Consider the following 17,070-nt stretch of genomic DNA (forward strand, 5'->3'; position numbering starts at 1 on the left):
GCAGCTCCTTTAATTGTTTGTTATTGTTATCACGATTATTCTTTAAAATAAAGTTATATAGTCATTAACGTTATTGAAACTGACAGCTGCTATACAGCTCGTTGAGAAATGAGGTTAAGTTGGTCGCTATAAGCTACTCCCTACGTCCAATGTGTCAGAGCCAACTTCGACCACGTTTTTATTTGAACGCTCGTTATAAGCACTTTTTTTCAGTTTGGATTATACGCTAATCCGATATTGAATGGAAACTGGCCTCAGGTGGTAGTAGATCGAGTAAAGTATCGCAGTGAAAATGGGAATTACTCAAAATCGCGCCTTCCCGAGTTCACCGAAGAGGAAATCGCATATATCAACGGCACCTTTGATTTTATCGGTCTCAACACATACTATACTTTACTCGTTGCCGATGCCGCTGAGGGTGATTTTGCCAACACAAGTTCTGAAGACGACATCAGGGCCACCGCATCTACAGATCCTTCGTGGCCTGTAGCACCAAATGGAAATACGGTAATATTATACGAGGCGAGCTAGAAACATTGAAACAAAACATTATTATTTTTTTGTTGACTATTTTCCATTAGTTAGATACATCCTGACACCCTTGAATTTATAAAACAAAATTTCCCAAACAAAAATTTCGCAAAAAATTTATTTATGCAAATTTTGTGCAGTAAACTCGGAGGAAGAGAGGTAGGTATGTTATGATTATTTCCCAAATCAATTTTTTTTCTTTTATTGTTTGAATAACAATTACACAGCCTAAAGCATTTATTTGAAAGGCAACATTTAATTTTTCTTGTTAGAATTGGCTATTTATAGATGAACTTTCAGTTATGGTTAAAGATTGAATCAATGGACAAGGTATAATTTTGTATACTATTTTCCTTTTTCTCCTATAACATTAGATATTTAGTTGCTGAAGTTGACGCTGGAGCAACTACTGGAGTACTGGAGTACTGGAGCAGTACTTTCTGGTTCTACTATAAAATTTATTAACATTATTATGAATGGTTCTTATTTTTTCAATAATATTTGAGTAGTAGTCTGACTTTAATTGTAAGTATGATTCAATGGAACCTGCGGTATAAGTCCTGTAATTCTTAATAGTTATTATCTTCAAAACCTCGTTACTAAACGTTTTTTTAGAGTTATTGCTCTATAAGAATGATTAGCTATTTTAGTTTTCGTAGAAATTAATCCACCTTTTTTTATTTTTAAACTAAACCATATCGCTGTTTTTTTTTTTCAGAATCGGTTAGGCGTTTGAAAAAATATTTTTATAGTTATATTACTTGTTTCTCAAGAAATTAATTTTCGATAAAGCCTTACAGAAGATATACCTTCCTCGGCTTTGTTTTGCACAAGCCATTTACTATCTGTTATTTTTTTCAGAAAATATCAAAACCCTTTCAGAACCAGTGAATATTTTGCTAATTCAATAAGTTCATTTGATTTCCAAGTGAGAACAATTCTCAATAGAAAAAAAATATCTCCAAAAATATCTCCTTCATTTTATTGAAAAAGCAAATCACCTTTGAGTTATTTTTTTAATCTAAAATAACCTTACTACACAGTTCAAAAAATATAAAATAATTATAAAATTGTACGTTTCACAAAAAACATTTATGGAAATGTTTTGTTACAAATATTATTATTTTTATTATTATTATTATTATTATTATTATTATTATTATTATTATTATTTTATATGTAANTAGCCTGTTGATGGACAATATTCAGTCGATTGCCAAGAACCAATTTACGACTAACCATTCTGTTTCCCACCGAAGAAGCAGCCCCTCAATGGCCCCACTGATGTAAGTACTTATTTTATATAATAAAAGTTAAAATTAATTGAATTGCCTCTCTATTTCCTACCATCCTAGCAGTCAAGCGAGTAGCGCCAAGAAGCAGTAACTTCTGTTACTAATTATTTTCCACATTTTAAAGCCCAACTGGACATATCCGTTTACAAATTCTATAGAAATTGTTTTAGGATACTGATGAATACGTACAAAAATTATTATATATTTTAATTTTATTTAAACGATTGTACATTAATTAAAGTGTTATAGCAGCAAAAAATATGAATATGAAGAAAATAATAAATCTTGAAAAAACAAACAATATCAATTCTGGCCTATAAACGAATTTAGAATACAATAATAATAATGATTACAAGCCATGTGGCCCGTATTTATGTGTGGAACAGTAATTTTATTTCCTTCATGTTGGCCATTCAATTTCGGAAAAATATAAAATTATCAAAACAGGAAGATCAAAATTACATTAAAACACAACATCCTGTTTAACCGGCTGTGAAGATTATGTTCAACCAATCATTATCTCGAGCGCAGACGTAACGTTTTGTCATTGTTCATTGTAAACAAGTCATTAATATTGGTGACACTAAGATTTAGAAATTTTGCGTTAACAGTACCAGCTCTCCAATGTTGGTTGCCTAAGCTCGGCGGTCACGTAGCTTGTAAACATTTATGAAGGCTATACACATATAGCATTAAAAGTAATAATAGTATGTATTTAATGTTGCCTAACTAATATTAAAACATTTTTCAATCTTAGGTTGTACCTTGGGGAGCTAGAAAATATTTAAAGTGGGTAAAAGATACATACAATAACCCTGATATTTTAATCACGGAAAATGGCGTCGCTGATGATGGCAGTACTTTGGAAGACGACGACAGGATCAGCTTTTATCAGGTACGATTTTTCTATTAGAAAGTGCCAGATACTTAAAACTAATACCTAAAAATGTTGTGCGTTTAGGTACACACAAACTAATTAATAAAGGAGATGTTAAATGAAAAATATAATTGACACGTCATAAAAGAATGTTTGAAGTAACATTTTCTCGACATTCTCATTTCATACTTATAGTCAAATTTTTATTGGGACACTCTGTATTTTACCTTGAACGTATAAAATAATAAGTAATAATCAAAGGTTCTTTAATTACTATTATCGACAGGACTATCTTAAAGCAATACTTGATGCAATGTATGAAGACGAAGTAAAAGTATTTGGATATACTGCATGGAGCTTGTTGGATAATTTCGAATGGACAAAAGGATACAGGTAGGTAACAATTTTTCTCTAGGAACTAGGAATGTAAATACAAGAAAAAATTAAGGAGACGTAATATGAAGGCAATTTTTCTAAAAAAGATATAAACGGATTGTATTAACATATCGCAATACCGGAGTCGGAATTGTATAAGTAGTGACATCTATTAAAGAAAAGACAAACGACAAAAACAAAGATGACCACCGGTCACTGAATTACAAGTGGAAGTGGATCTTATTTGTGGAAGGGCAAAACGGGCGGTGACTATGAGACGCCTTCATTATAGCCATCCTTCTCTATCGCACGGATTTCTATGACTTACTTTATCGCTCTCACGTAACGGCCGATGTACCATGGCGACTTTCCGAACCTGTATATCAAACTGTTTAAGAATTGTTATAAATAAATAGGCTATTCACTTTGTGGTCGCAACACTTGTAACTTATAAAAACTTGCATTGTGTGAGCTGTCAAAAACACATTTGAAGTTGATGAATCTGTAATAATTCAATATTAGTAAACAGAAAAAAAATGGTACGTAGTCTACGAAACAAAAAAGTTTGGGGACCTCTGGTCTAGTAGGTACATAACAAATAATGGATCAATGATTATTTCAAATTAAATTATAACTTAACAGTGTAGCGAATAAAAGTTTATTGTCTTCTTATAAGCTGAGAGGGTATTTTGCCGCTTATTATGTAAAAGTAGAAATATAATGATTACATTTTTAGTATTTGTAAAAAGTCTACTTAAAATATATCAATATTTCATATCTTTGTTGTTGATTCCGTGACTAATATGAATAATTGTGTAACTTAATACTCAGAATGATCATATAAACAGTTTTCACCTAAGAAACATATTTCGAACAGCTAACCTGGCGATATATCAGCGCAGTGTGCTGAATCCATCTCTGTTATTTGCGTTATGTACGATTTACTCTCGGGCCTTAGTTACTATTGAGCTAAAACTTTATAGGAAATTGCATCATTATTTTTATGAACAGGATCAGTCCTTACTTTCTTGCTTATAGTTTCCAATGAACCTATATACCAACGGACTAGTGTGTATATTTTAATTAAAAAGTACTTTCAGAAGATGCGTTATTTATTTATTTTATATTCTGACTTGATATGAAAACAAAATCTAACATATGCAATATCCGAGCCACTGAAATTAAAATCTAAAATAATATCAACTTAGAATCCACAAAGTGCAAAACATCGAATTAACATCCTGAATCATTTCAGTGCGCATTTTGGACTTTACCATGTAAACTTTACCGATCCGGACAGGAAAAGGACTGCAAAGAAGTCGGCAAGCTACTACAAATTTGTAGCTACCACCCATGAACTACCAGAAATTACAACTACAAACGTTTCTCCAGAATCTACCACTCACCATGGTTCCGCTAATAAAGTATTCAGTTCTAATGTCTTAGTAGTAGTTCTGAGTTTTATATATATGTGGTTCAAGTTAATGTAAATATTTCGGAGTCACTTCGAATACTTGTACTCTTTGATCAGCATTCCGATACGCATTAAAAGCACCACTATACCTATTGTTATTTATTTATTTATATTATATTTGATTCTATTATTGTTATATTTTTTGCCAGGGAGTTAGAAATATTTATATTTGCATGTTTTAAGTGCTTAACCCAAAGAGATAATTTGTTTTCACTAAAATTACATAAATTTATAATAATGTGTTGTACATATATTATGTTAGTAGAAATGTTTAAAGATTCATTTAACTATTATTAATTACAATTTATACGTTTTTATAAAAAATATATTAAAGCCAAAATTTTATTTAAAAATTTTTAATAACTAAAAAATAACAATTTTAATAACTATATACGCTTTTCTATTAATTAGAATAATGTCAAAAATAGCCTATTTTGTTTAAACATTATTTATTTATTATATTTTTAAGAATGTGAATATTTGTTTTATTACTGGAATTATGTACCAAAATTTCAATATCTTTNCACTTGTACCTAAATCAGAGTAAATGTCCTCATTACTGAGTGAGTTTAAATGTCTATTAATTTCGAGTAATTTGAATGGCGCCGTGAAGATGGCACCACTTACTTATTGCTTCTGTAATCTCGACCACAGTTGATAGGGGCCCGTTAGATGCTCCAGAAAAGCGTGATCGCCAGGAGAACAGGCCTTAACCGGCGGCGGTGGGTCTCAGCTGGCGGGTCTCAGCCAGGACAGGAGGAGGCCACGCGAAGTGAATTAATTTCTGTATATCCTACCTAATTAATCATTTATGAGTGATTTATTTTTATTTAGTTAATTAAAAACCAAGTCTGAGTGAAAAATGACTAGCTAAATTTAAAACATATTGGAGGAGAAATCAACTCTAAGTTGGTTTTATATACTCAGAATAGAGCCAAAAGTCGCTCAATTGATAGTTAGCAGTAACTTGGATTTAAGTAAAGCTCACTCATTTCTGATGTTCACTCAATTGTACTCATACTAAAGAGTGAAAATTTCACTCAATTGGGTGTGGACAGACATTGATACATTATTGAGTGAAATTTTTTTACAGTGTATAATGTAGGTTATAGTATTTAAAATATTTTGTTCTATGTGGTCTAATTTATGAAAATATTTAATAATGAATCGTTACCAGTCTTTCATAAAATAAAGAAAAAATACGCTAGTGATAAATTTTCCATTTCTAAAATGTCATCGTATCTAATTTGAAACAAACTGAATTATAAATATCGCTCTCTATTATAAAGCGAATAGTATAAAATGAATAGTAAAACCAGTTACCTAAGTGTTTTTTATAAGTCACATAATTTAGATTTAGTTATTTTATTGCTTATTGTTCCATTTTGCTGATTCATTAATAATTTTATATTATTATTTAATTTCACTTTTTTCAATATTTAAATATAAATTGTAGGTAAATTAGTTTACCTTATCTATACTAATATTATAAAGAGGAAAGATTTGTATTTTTGTATGTATGTTTGTTACGAATAAACTCAAAAACTACTGGACGGATTTCGATAATTCTTTCACCATTAGAATGCTACATTATCCCTGAGTAACATTTTACATACATTTTTTATATCCCAAAATGTTTAAAATAAATGTTCACCCGTGCGAAGCCCGTTCGGGCCGCTAGTAATAACATAACCACAAAGTTATTTACTCAGCTGACAAATACTTATTATTTGAGTACTTTCACTCAAATATAGGTACTCCTTAAATAAATTCTTTTCGTAAACTCGTATTTGGTGCACTTGTACCTAAATCAGAGTAAATGTTCCCATTACTGAGTAAGTTTAAATGTATGTATAATAGTTTCGAGTAATTTGAAAGGGCGCCATGAAGATAGCACCACTTACATATTGCTTCTGTAATCTCGCCCATAGTTGATAGGGGCCCGATAGATGCTCCAGAAAAGCGTGATCGCTAGGTGAACAGGCCTTAACCGGCGGCGGTGGGTCTCAGCTGACGGGTCTCAGCCAGGACAGGAGGAGGCCCCGCGAAGTAAATTAATTTCAACACTGTATATCCTAATTAATCATTTATGAGTGATTTATTTTTGCACTCGATATTTACTTAATTAAAAACCACAACCAAACTCCTTCTTGAATGATATCCAGTTGCGAGGCTACTTCGCTTACATGAAATTATCTTTAATGCGCATGCTCAGTAACATTGATACAATTTTAATTTATTAATTACTATAAAAGTCAATAAATTTAAATACACAGATTCTACATGACAAAGAAGCCATTTTTTTGGCACTTGTGTCCAATGTACATAAGGTTGAAAATCGATCTAGTTAAAGTATTGAGAAATTCTTCATGACAATGTGCACTGTGGGGTTGCCTATTATTTGGTGTATGTGACGTCACTACTAAAAAGGTCCATAGGAAATGTATAGGAAATTTAACGAGAGGTTAGTGTTCCGGTATTAAACAATATTTAGATACAAAATAAGTTTTTATTTCATAAAATTTTAAATATTTAAATTATTAATGGGTACTCTAGAGGTAGGAAATAAATTGCGATATTCGGTAATATTCAAGGAAAAGTCGATACAAGGTGGTACAAAAGAGTTTTATTGTACATTCAGGTAGGTGAATATTTTCCAATGACTTGGATTCAAAATGGCGGTTGTAGGTGATCCATCAAGCAACGACACCTTTTTTTCAGAGGGCTGTAGGGCCGGAAAGTTTTTTTATTAACGGATGAAACGATCGACATGTAAGTTTATCACCGGCAATATAAATCGCCGAATTTAAGCAACTTGTTCCAATATCGCATTGCTTTAGTGTGCGGGACAACATCTGATCTTTAGTGTATTGTGAATGGGTGACAATATCATGTATTGCTAGTTGTTGCTTATTGCCCGTTGCTCCAGTGTGCGACCACGCTTAGTGAACATTTAAAAGAAAAGTATCGAAAAAAGACGAAACATTTTGGATTAAATTGTTAATAACTGAAAATTGTTAATCAATTGAAAAATCCCTACTATGTTCCCTGAGTTATGTTATTGTGAAGCTCTGTACAAAATTTCAAGTAGATTTGTTGAAAACTTTTTGAGTTATGTGATCTGCCAGTTAAAAAAAAATGGTTTCTTGAAAAACGCTTTTAAAGTTTTTCTTGCATTCAATCAGCGTTACTTGCATCATATAATTGGCCTTCTATATTGATATTTTCTTCATCCTCTTCTTTTCGGCTTGATGTAAGCCTCAACTAGGCCTCTAACTATCTAACTAACTATCTCGCAGTTATCATGAGTTACAATAAGCACTCCTGTAGCGCGCTGCGCGTGGTTGCGCTTCACCTCGAAAAAAACTCGTTTTTCCAGATTTTATTCCAGTACCTATACATAGTACTTGCTGCTTTTTTTTTCTTTAAAAAAACGAACATACTGTAAAAACCGGTGAATACTAAACTCGATTTGAGTTTTTGAGAAAATTATAGATTTACAGATACTTTGTACTTGTGAATAAGGCTCATGATTACTTGCGGGAGAAGGCTTGATTTGATAGTAATATGGAGATGACTGAATTTGAAAGTAGTATTGAAATTTATTCTCAAATAACGTGGTTTTACTGTGGATATTTTTACTATGGATTGTTTGTAACTAGGCACTTATAGAAAATAAGACAAATTTTCGTGTTGGCTGGATTTGAAACTAGAGCAATTCTATTATTATACTCTACTCGTAACTAGGTCTAAAGGTACACTTCATAATGTAATTATCTGAGTAAAATATTGCCACTATCGTCCTACTACAAAATTATTGTAATCATGTAAAAAATTGTTAGTCTCATCAAATACTTTTATATTTCAAAATACATATATTCAAACGATAACTAAAAAATACTAAGAAATTAAATTGGCGTGCACAAGAAGATAATTCTTATCAAAATGACTTTATAAGTCACATAATTTAGATTTAGTTATTTTATTGCTTATTGTTCCATTTTGCTGATTCATTAATAATTTTATATTATTATTTAATTTCACTGTAAATATTTATGAGTTTTGAAAAGACCTATAGTTCTAATTCCATATTATACTACTTTTAGTAAAAATCAAATATCAATACTTTTATAAGCAAATTATAATTGTAGAAAAAAATGCGATTGAATTTAGTTTGCTATAAGATAACAATTATTAAAATTACCCTGAGCTTTGTTGGGTCACTTGCGCTATTTATATTTTTATTCGATTTTTTAGATTGTCCAATTGAGTAGTAAGAATACCATCCCTTGAGTAAGATCCTTAATAGTCCCGAAATATTTATTACTCTAAATGGTATTCCGGATAACGAAAATATTGCTGACAATACCAAATTTACTTTTTTCTTTCTCCCCGGTTTGCATTTGACAAACCCTACACCGTACTCTCTAAGAGACAGGAGGAGACCGCCCGTGGAGATGTAATTAGCGTCTTCACAGACGGATCAAAAAGGAAGGAGGGTGCAGGATGTGGAATATACTCTAGATCACTGCACATCCCATATCAGTGGGCAATGGATAGGCATGCTACCGTTGTACAAACGGAGTTAGCAGGCATAACCATGGCCGTTAAGGAAATTGCCCGCAGGCCTACTACGGGCAAAACCATTGCAGCCACTGCCGCTGCTACTCGCGCTGCCCGCTGTCCTGCCCTGAATAATTCCAGGGCAGCGTTTGAAGCAAGTGACTGTTTACATACAGCTACATCGCGCCGCATTATTCTCTAGCAATTATTAATGGAGGACGTAGAAATTGCCGCGGCACTATGTGTTTTGAGTTTGCAAAATTATATTAATGTTTTATAAAGAAATATAATAGAAAAAAAACGTCGACGTCGAAAAAGGCGATGGTGGGTGACAGCGATTCATCGCAACAGAACGTTGTAAGTCTTTTATTTCGTTAATATCCTGAAAATTTACTTAAACATGTTTTTTTTTTGCAGAGGAAGTATGACAAACTTTTTCAATGAACTGACTTGTGAGGAATCCGGAGAATTTTTTAACTTTTGCAGAATGTCACGCAAAGATTTTGATTTTTTGCTAAATAAAATTGAGCCCATGATAAAGAAACAAACTAAAGTAAGAATTCCAATACCACCAAAAATACGTTTGGCAATAACGATATTTGGCTACTGGGGACAGTTACCAAAGTTTGCATTATTTATTTAAAGTTTCAACACCATCAATTTCGTTGATTGTACCTGAAGTTTGCAAAGCAATTAATATTGTTTTAAAGGACCAAATAAAGGTAAGCAATAAACATTTACATTGTATTTAGGTAATCTTTATTTTATTTATTCATTATTTAAATAGTGGGAACTACATGGGGTAGTGCGAGAAGTTTTTTGCAGTGGAGCTTGTAGTACTTGGACATTGAGAGGAGATAATTGGGAACTGGGTGCATAAGTTGAAGTCCTTTGGTAATGGTGTGAATCGACAGGGGAAGGTTGGGAATGTTGTGAATAGACAGAAGGTTGAGAGTAGCCAGAAGCTTGGGAATCGTGTGAATAGACAGGGAAAGGTTGGGAATGTTGTGGATAGACAAAGAGTTCCTGAGGTGTATAGGCAGATGAAGGCCTGGAAGCAGAACTAGATGAAAAAGGAGTATATGAGCTAGATTCAGGAGGATTATCTAATAGAAGGCCGTCTATTTTATACATAATTCTTTGCCTCGGATGTTCAGGATACCTTCTTAATTTTCTAGCTAAAAGTTTGCCGTATAGATCACAGTCATCTTCTAAGTTACCGTGTTTACTTTGCAAGACCTGGTTTAGTGTTTTAAAACTGTCGTTCAGCTGTTTTTGTGCAAGCTCTGCGTCGGATCTTGACCTGTACGCTTTTTTTTCGAAACTTGAGCTTTTGTCTTCTGCTGTCTTTCTATTTGTGATATTTTCTTCGCCCTTTTCTTCTTCATTTTCTTCGGTTCTCTCTGTATCCTGTGTTAAGGATGCCACTTCATCAGTCTGTTCAGGCTGGAAAAAAATATAACACCCTTCATTACTTTTTTTAATTACATCTTTCGTCATTAGGTTATTTATGTTTTTAAATTTATTTATTTTTATGTTTCAGTTACCAGAAACAGCAGAGCAATGGTTAGCTATAGAAGGATTCAGAAAAAAATTTCCCCAATATGTCGGAGCCATAGATGGTAAGCACATCGTAATTAAATGTCCAGCGCATAGTGGGTCCGAATATTACAACTATAAAATAACTTATAGCATAGTTTTGATGGCTTTAGTTGATAGTGATTATCGTTTTATTTTTGCCGACATAGGTGGCCAAGGGCGTATTAGTGATGGGGGCATTTTTCAAAACTGTCTCTTGTGGAAAAAAATTGACACAAATGCACTTAATTTACCACCAGATGTCCCGTTACCTGGCAGAGAAAAGAATATACCTTATGTGTTTCTAGGCGATGGGGCTTTTGCATTACATAGAAATGTGATGAAACCTTTTCCAGGAAATCACGATATGGGCACGAATGAACGAACATTCAACTATAGACTTTCAAGCAGTCGTGTAATCGTTGAAAATACTTTCGGTGTGTTGACATCTGTTTTTAGAGTCTTCAAAAAACCGATAGAAATCGACGTAAGCAAGGTACCGATAATAACATTGAGTTGTATTTTATTACATAACTTCTTAAGAAAAAGCCAATATTCCCGAAATTTGTACACCCCTCCTGGGACTTTTGATACCATTGAGAACGGGGTATTTGTTGAAGGCTCTTGGAGACAACATAATACAGCTTTATCTGCTTTAAGAACTAACTATACCACCTGTAGCCAGACGAGCGCCTGCTTCCGCTCTACAAGTTAGATCTGAATTTGCTGCTTATTTTAATAATGTTAACTTGTAAACAGATATAAAAAAATATATAAATAAAAATAAGAACTTAGATAACTATATTTTTGTTTAAATTGACCACGTTTTTAAATCTGATTAAAAAGTATAAAGAAAAGCTATGAAAATACTTGTACGTAAAAACCAAAAAAGTGAAGCGTATGCAGCAGATTAATTATGCATAAGTTGTTCCCCTGCGTCAATAATAGTAAAAGCATTTATTTTTTATTTACTTACATCGGCTTCGGTATTTATTGTGTCTTCCACGTTATAAATTGTTCCCAAAAAACTTTCCATTGCATCAAACGCAAACCAAATGGGCTGAAACACCTCATCAGCACCCGCCCCAGACCTTATCGACACCTTTTTCTTTTTTAATAGCGACTTCAGCTCTTCAGTTGGAGTATTTTCTAGATTTTCGCTTATCCTTTTCCACGCATCGTGTACTTTGTGTTTTTTTTTGTGATCCTTATGTGAAGGATCCCATAATAATCTCTCAGTTGCATATAGCTCTAAAAACTTTAGCACTTGGTCATTGCTCCACTCAATCATGGTTAAAATGAATAATTAACCAAACAACAAACATATAAACGTCTCTTCGTGCACGAACTTGTCTCCGTACTCTGTGACTGAAAGGACAGGACAGCGGGCAGCATGTAAACAGTCGCTGCCGCTCGTGCTGCCAGTTCTTTGCCTTCCGTTCAAAATACCGCCACTTAAGGGAGCGTGCGGCAGCGGCAGTGGCATGAGCAATGGCAGCGCGAGCGACGTGTTTACATACTCGCACTTCCCTTCCCAATTCCCTGCTCACTGGAGAAGCGAGCTGCATGTAAAGGGGGTATAAAGGGGGTATTAAAATCTACACGGGTAATAGACAAGCACTACTGACCTTGCGCAATCATAAGATAATGACTAGGACAGTATGGAAATGCCATGAAGCACTGGTTGTGGCCTCGGCCACTAACAGCATATCTGTATGCTGAGTAAAGGGACACGAGCGATACTACGGCAATAAAGAAGCTGACAAGCTAGCCAGGAGCGTATCGGGTCTCAACATTTTTTGACCCGGTCCCTCCAGTGTGCTTCCGTTGTCGGCACTTGCTGGAATTATTAAGGAAGACACCCACAAAGAATTTATGAAACGGTGGGATGAAACGATTAGCTGTAACTTCGCTAAGGAGCTCTTAGTCTTAGTCCTAGCAAAGACACAGCCAAAAAATACCTGGCCATGTCTAGGTCAAATCTTCGCCTGGTGACAGGTATCAAACTGGACACTGTTGGTTAAGGAAACACCTTTACAATATGAGGAAGTATGAAACACCTCTTTGTAAGGGCTGTGAACAGGAAGACGAGACGGTATTGCATGTACTATGTGAATGCAATGCCGTCTCGTCAACAAGAGAGTCCATGTTGAGAGAACGCTGGCCTTCAATGGCCTATATTAGAGAGATCCCCCTGAGCAACGTCACCACCTTTTTCACTGTAATAGGCTGGCTGGCGGCTCAAGTGGATTGATCTCTCTAATGGGAGGAAGTACAAGGGGCCCAATGGGGCCTAAGTGCTGTAGCTTTGCTACCCTCCCCACAACTCCAGAACTCCAGAACTCCAGAACCAGATTTAGTTAGATAAAATAAGAAAAACCAATTAGTTTGCTTATATTTCGAAATTATTTCATTGTGTCTATGATTATCTCATTGCGATACTTGATGCAACTGAAGAAGATATAATAAACATTGCATTTACTTGCTTAGAGTTTATATGGCTCCCTTAAATGGATGCAGATAATGAATAAAGAGCTCAGATACACTACTTAGTATCTAAAACCTTGAGAACCAAAATATGGCAATTTTAATTTAACTTTTAATGTTCTTAAACAAGATATAATATAATTAGCACACCATAATTAAACAAATCTCTTTGTTTTCTTAAATTCGGTTATTAATTATACATATACTATACAGGGTGGGCCATTAGTGTGAGAAAGTAAAATAACTCCCTTGTTACTCATAATATAGAAAAAAAGTTTATATAAAAGTTATACAGAATCAAGAAACCTAAACTACAAAATTAATTTGATACATACAGGGTGATCAGTAAAAACGGTACACGCCAAATATTACATTTTTTAAATGGAATCCCCGGTATATTTTTACACATATGGATTTCCGAGAAAATTTCATATATGGCAATATAAACAGTTAATCATTTTAGTGCGGGGTTGCCAAGTTATGTAGAAAATTCTTCGAATTTTGGAAAAAACAACCTCGAAGAAGTTGTATTGTGTACTTTCAGCTACTAACACTTGAAACAAAATAATTAGACAGAGTTATAGGCAAATGTTAGACAAAATCTCTTATATTAGGAAACATCGATATTTTATACAGGTCATTCTTTACATATAAAACGATCATTTTTAGAAAGTTTAAACTTGATTTTCTAAAATTTTTCAAATGGAACGCCCGGTATTTTATTGTTCCATTTCATTCACATATCGGTCCACTTCAACTTTTATTAAGCTTGTCCTATATCTAAAATTGTTAGTTTTTAAGATATAGCAACATTTCTGAAAAAATTTAATTTTTATTATTTTATAGAATACCACAAATAAATATTAACCAACAAAATTAATTCAAAATGGATGATAAATTATGTACTGACAAGTTGACACAATCTGACAGTTTTTTCCAAAGCCATTTCGTGAGACCTAAATAATAAAAATTAGGTTTTTCCAGAAATGTTGCTATATCTTAAAAACCAACAACTTTAGGTGTAGAACATACTTAATAAAAGTTGAAGTGGACTGATATATGAATAAAATAGAATAATAAAATACAGGGTATTCCATTTGAAAAATTTTAGAAAATCAGGTTTGAACTTTCTTAAAATGATCGTATTATAAAAAATGCCCTGTATAAAATTATTTGCCTAACATTTACATAAACTTTTTTTCTGTATTACGAATAACGAGAGTTATTTTACTTTCTCACACTAATGGCCCACCCTGTATATAATTAATACAAGTAGGTCTCAACGTGACTGGAACCTATTGGATCATAATAATTTATGTTCCTTTCAGCTGTACATATTTTTAATACTTGAAACAATTTTGTGATACATCGATATACGTACGATACTGATCTCGAGATAGAAAAGTTCTTCAGTCAAGAAGATAATCTATATTACATTATTGATACAACATACCTTTCCTTAATTATGTAATATTAAAATTTTTTCTTGTAGCTATCTATGTTATTTGCATCAGTTGATAAACTTATTAAACCACTATTTTACTCGGTTGTTCTATGAAAAGGCTTATTCCTCAGTCTTACTGTACATTTAAGTTTCAGTCAATTCATGAAATTTGCTAACTCCTTCCACAATGTTTGGATTTATTTGTCTACTTCAAAATTTTCCTTCGCCTGCCATTAATTTCTATAAATTTGTAGATATGTAAGAATTCAGGCAGTCAATATTTCTACAGAAATTTTCACCCAATGTTCTACACCCTTATCTTTTGTGCTTAGAAAACAATAGCGCCAATCAGATTTTGGGGAAAGTGTTTACAATTTCAATACTTAGAAAAATAATATTACTTTTTAACATTTCTTAGTAACAAATCAAACTCATATTTATTTTTAATTAAAGATCTGTGGACTTGTACATTTTTAGACAAATCGTTTTCTTAAAATTATAATAGTACCAAGTTTTGATAAGTAAGTCTATATCAGATGACAGGTATGGTAACTATGACAAACATAATTTGCTATAAGTGTGTTAGAGTTCCTAGGCAATCACGTCTTTATATAAAATATGGCACACGCTTTTGGCCACAAAACATATAATACATATTGGCCATATTTTTCTTATTATTAGATAGAGCTTTATCGTAGCTCATATACGTACCACAATCTCAAAAAACATTCTGTTCAAAATGTACAAATTGTTTTGTTTTTTAAAACTATTTTAGTTTATATCTCCCAACCAACATTCAATCGTTTTTCTAAATGTTAGGAAACTACAGGAAAATTCCGAAATCTTGTTTCTAAATGTAAAAACGAGTAAAACTTTACGTACAGGGTGTCTCAAACTCGATAGTATAGGCCTACTGCGAGGATTCAAAAAATTTTATAAAATTTAGGTCACTCGGTGTTGAATGGGGTGAGGTAAGCTCTATTTTCAATCGAAAGTATTATCTTTGGGATTTGACAAAAACGACTAATGACGTCATCAATTATATTTTTTCCAGAAACATACCCAAATTTTTTTCCTGTTAAAAACTCTCTTTTTTCTAATAAACTTTTATTAGAAATTTTTTTCTGTATTACTTCCCGTTTAAAAGTTGTAAGTAATATCGTCCTAGAGTCTCAAAACAAATACCACCTAAAAATCACATTAACGGTGGAAGGATCAAGTAGTCGTTGGAAAATAATTTAATTTTAGTGGGTATATGAACAAGCAAAATTGTCGAATTTGGGGCAAAGACAGTCCTCAGGTCAATCAAGAACGACCACTGTATACCCAAAGAGTGACAGTGTGGTGTGGATTTTACGGTGGTGGGGTGATTGGTCCTTTCTTTTTTGTAATAACTTTTCACAATCTTTACTCGCTCATTCGTCGTATAGCGCTCCATGTTGACTAACCGCAACGTATTTACTACAATATGTGACAATGTACAATACTGCCAACTCTTCGAAATGAAAATGGTGCACAATTCAAATCCTGCAATACTTTTAAGACACTCTTTAGTAACTACTAGATCCAAATTTGCTGGAGCCGTTTCAACAGAGTTGCCTATTGACACTTTTTCTAATCCTGTCTTTAGTTATTTACTTGCATTATTACAAATAACGCTAATAATCGCTTCGAAAATATGCCTTATTAAAAATGGCATATGATCTGCCTAATAGAACTCATCAATTGTACCGAAATATATTCAGATTTTATTACACAATGACTACGGATAATAAATTTTACTTATTTCGTCAACTTTGAAATATTTTTTTAAGCTATTGCTGTTTACCGAGTACTTTCACTCAAATACCCGTTAAATACATTCTCCAGATAAACTCGTATTTGGTACACTTGTACCTAGATCGGAGTAAATGTCCTCATTATTGAGTTACCTCTCCCGATTCTATGGTTGTCTATTCCCATTATCCCCATTAGGTCATCTTGTGGCGTGGTGCATGGCGTATAGTGCTGGATAAGTATCCGTTTATCTGGTTATTATTATTATTATTATTATTATTATTATTAATATTTGTATATAAATTTTTCTAGAAATAGAAATATATTATCAATTCATTTTTTTTCTTACCAATCGAAATTTCTATGAGACAATAAAATATTTTCGTTAAATATTTAGTGCTTGCTTACAACTTTTTACTTCTACTTTTACTGACACAATAAACAATTTTTTATTACAAGAAATGTAGAATAAAACTAAGCACACAAATAAAATCCTTGATGTATATTCATTGCTACTATTTAAATTTTGCTTAAATAAAATAATTATTTTGAAAAAGCGTTTCTAAAACATGCATTTTCAGTTATCCTAACCCTACATTTTAACAAATTTTTCACATACTTACAAATAAAAATAAACAATTTTATATGTATGACTGTGAAGATACATTTA

At 32.8% G+C, this 17,070-nt stretch overlaps 1 protein-coding gene across 1 annotated transcript in view; it reads left to right on the forward strand.

Moving 5' to 3' along the window:
- The window catches only part of LOC108906615 (myrosinase 1-like), a 23,623-nt gene extending 18,719 nt beyond the window's left edge, over window positions 1-4,904 (forward strand). Inside the window, exons 5-8 of the mRNA XM_018709919.1 lie at window positions 214-507; window positions 2,584-2,721; window positions 2,990-3,096; window positions 4,334-4,904. Of these exons, the coding sequence (XP_018565435.1) occupies window positions 214-507; window positions 2,584-2,721; window positions 2,990-3,096; window positions 4,334-4,568 (774 nt within the window). The 3' untranslated portion in view covers window positions 4,569-4,904. The remainder of the gene's footprint in view (window positions 1-213; window positions 508-2,583; window positions 2,722-2,989; window positions 3,097-4,333) is intronic.
- The last annotated feature ends 12,166 nt before the right edge of the window (window positions 4,905-17,070 follow it).

The sequence above is a fragment of the Anoplophora glabripennis genome, unplaced genomic scaffold, assembly GCF_000390285.2.
Source record: "Anoplophora glabripennis isolate ALB-LARVAE unplaced genomic scaffold, Agla_2.0 scaffold278, whole genome shotgun sequence".
NCBI classification, from domain to species: Eukaryota; Metazoa; Arthropoda; class Insecta; order Coleoptera; family Cerambycidae; genus Anoplophora; species Anoplophora glabripennis.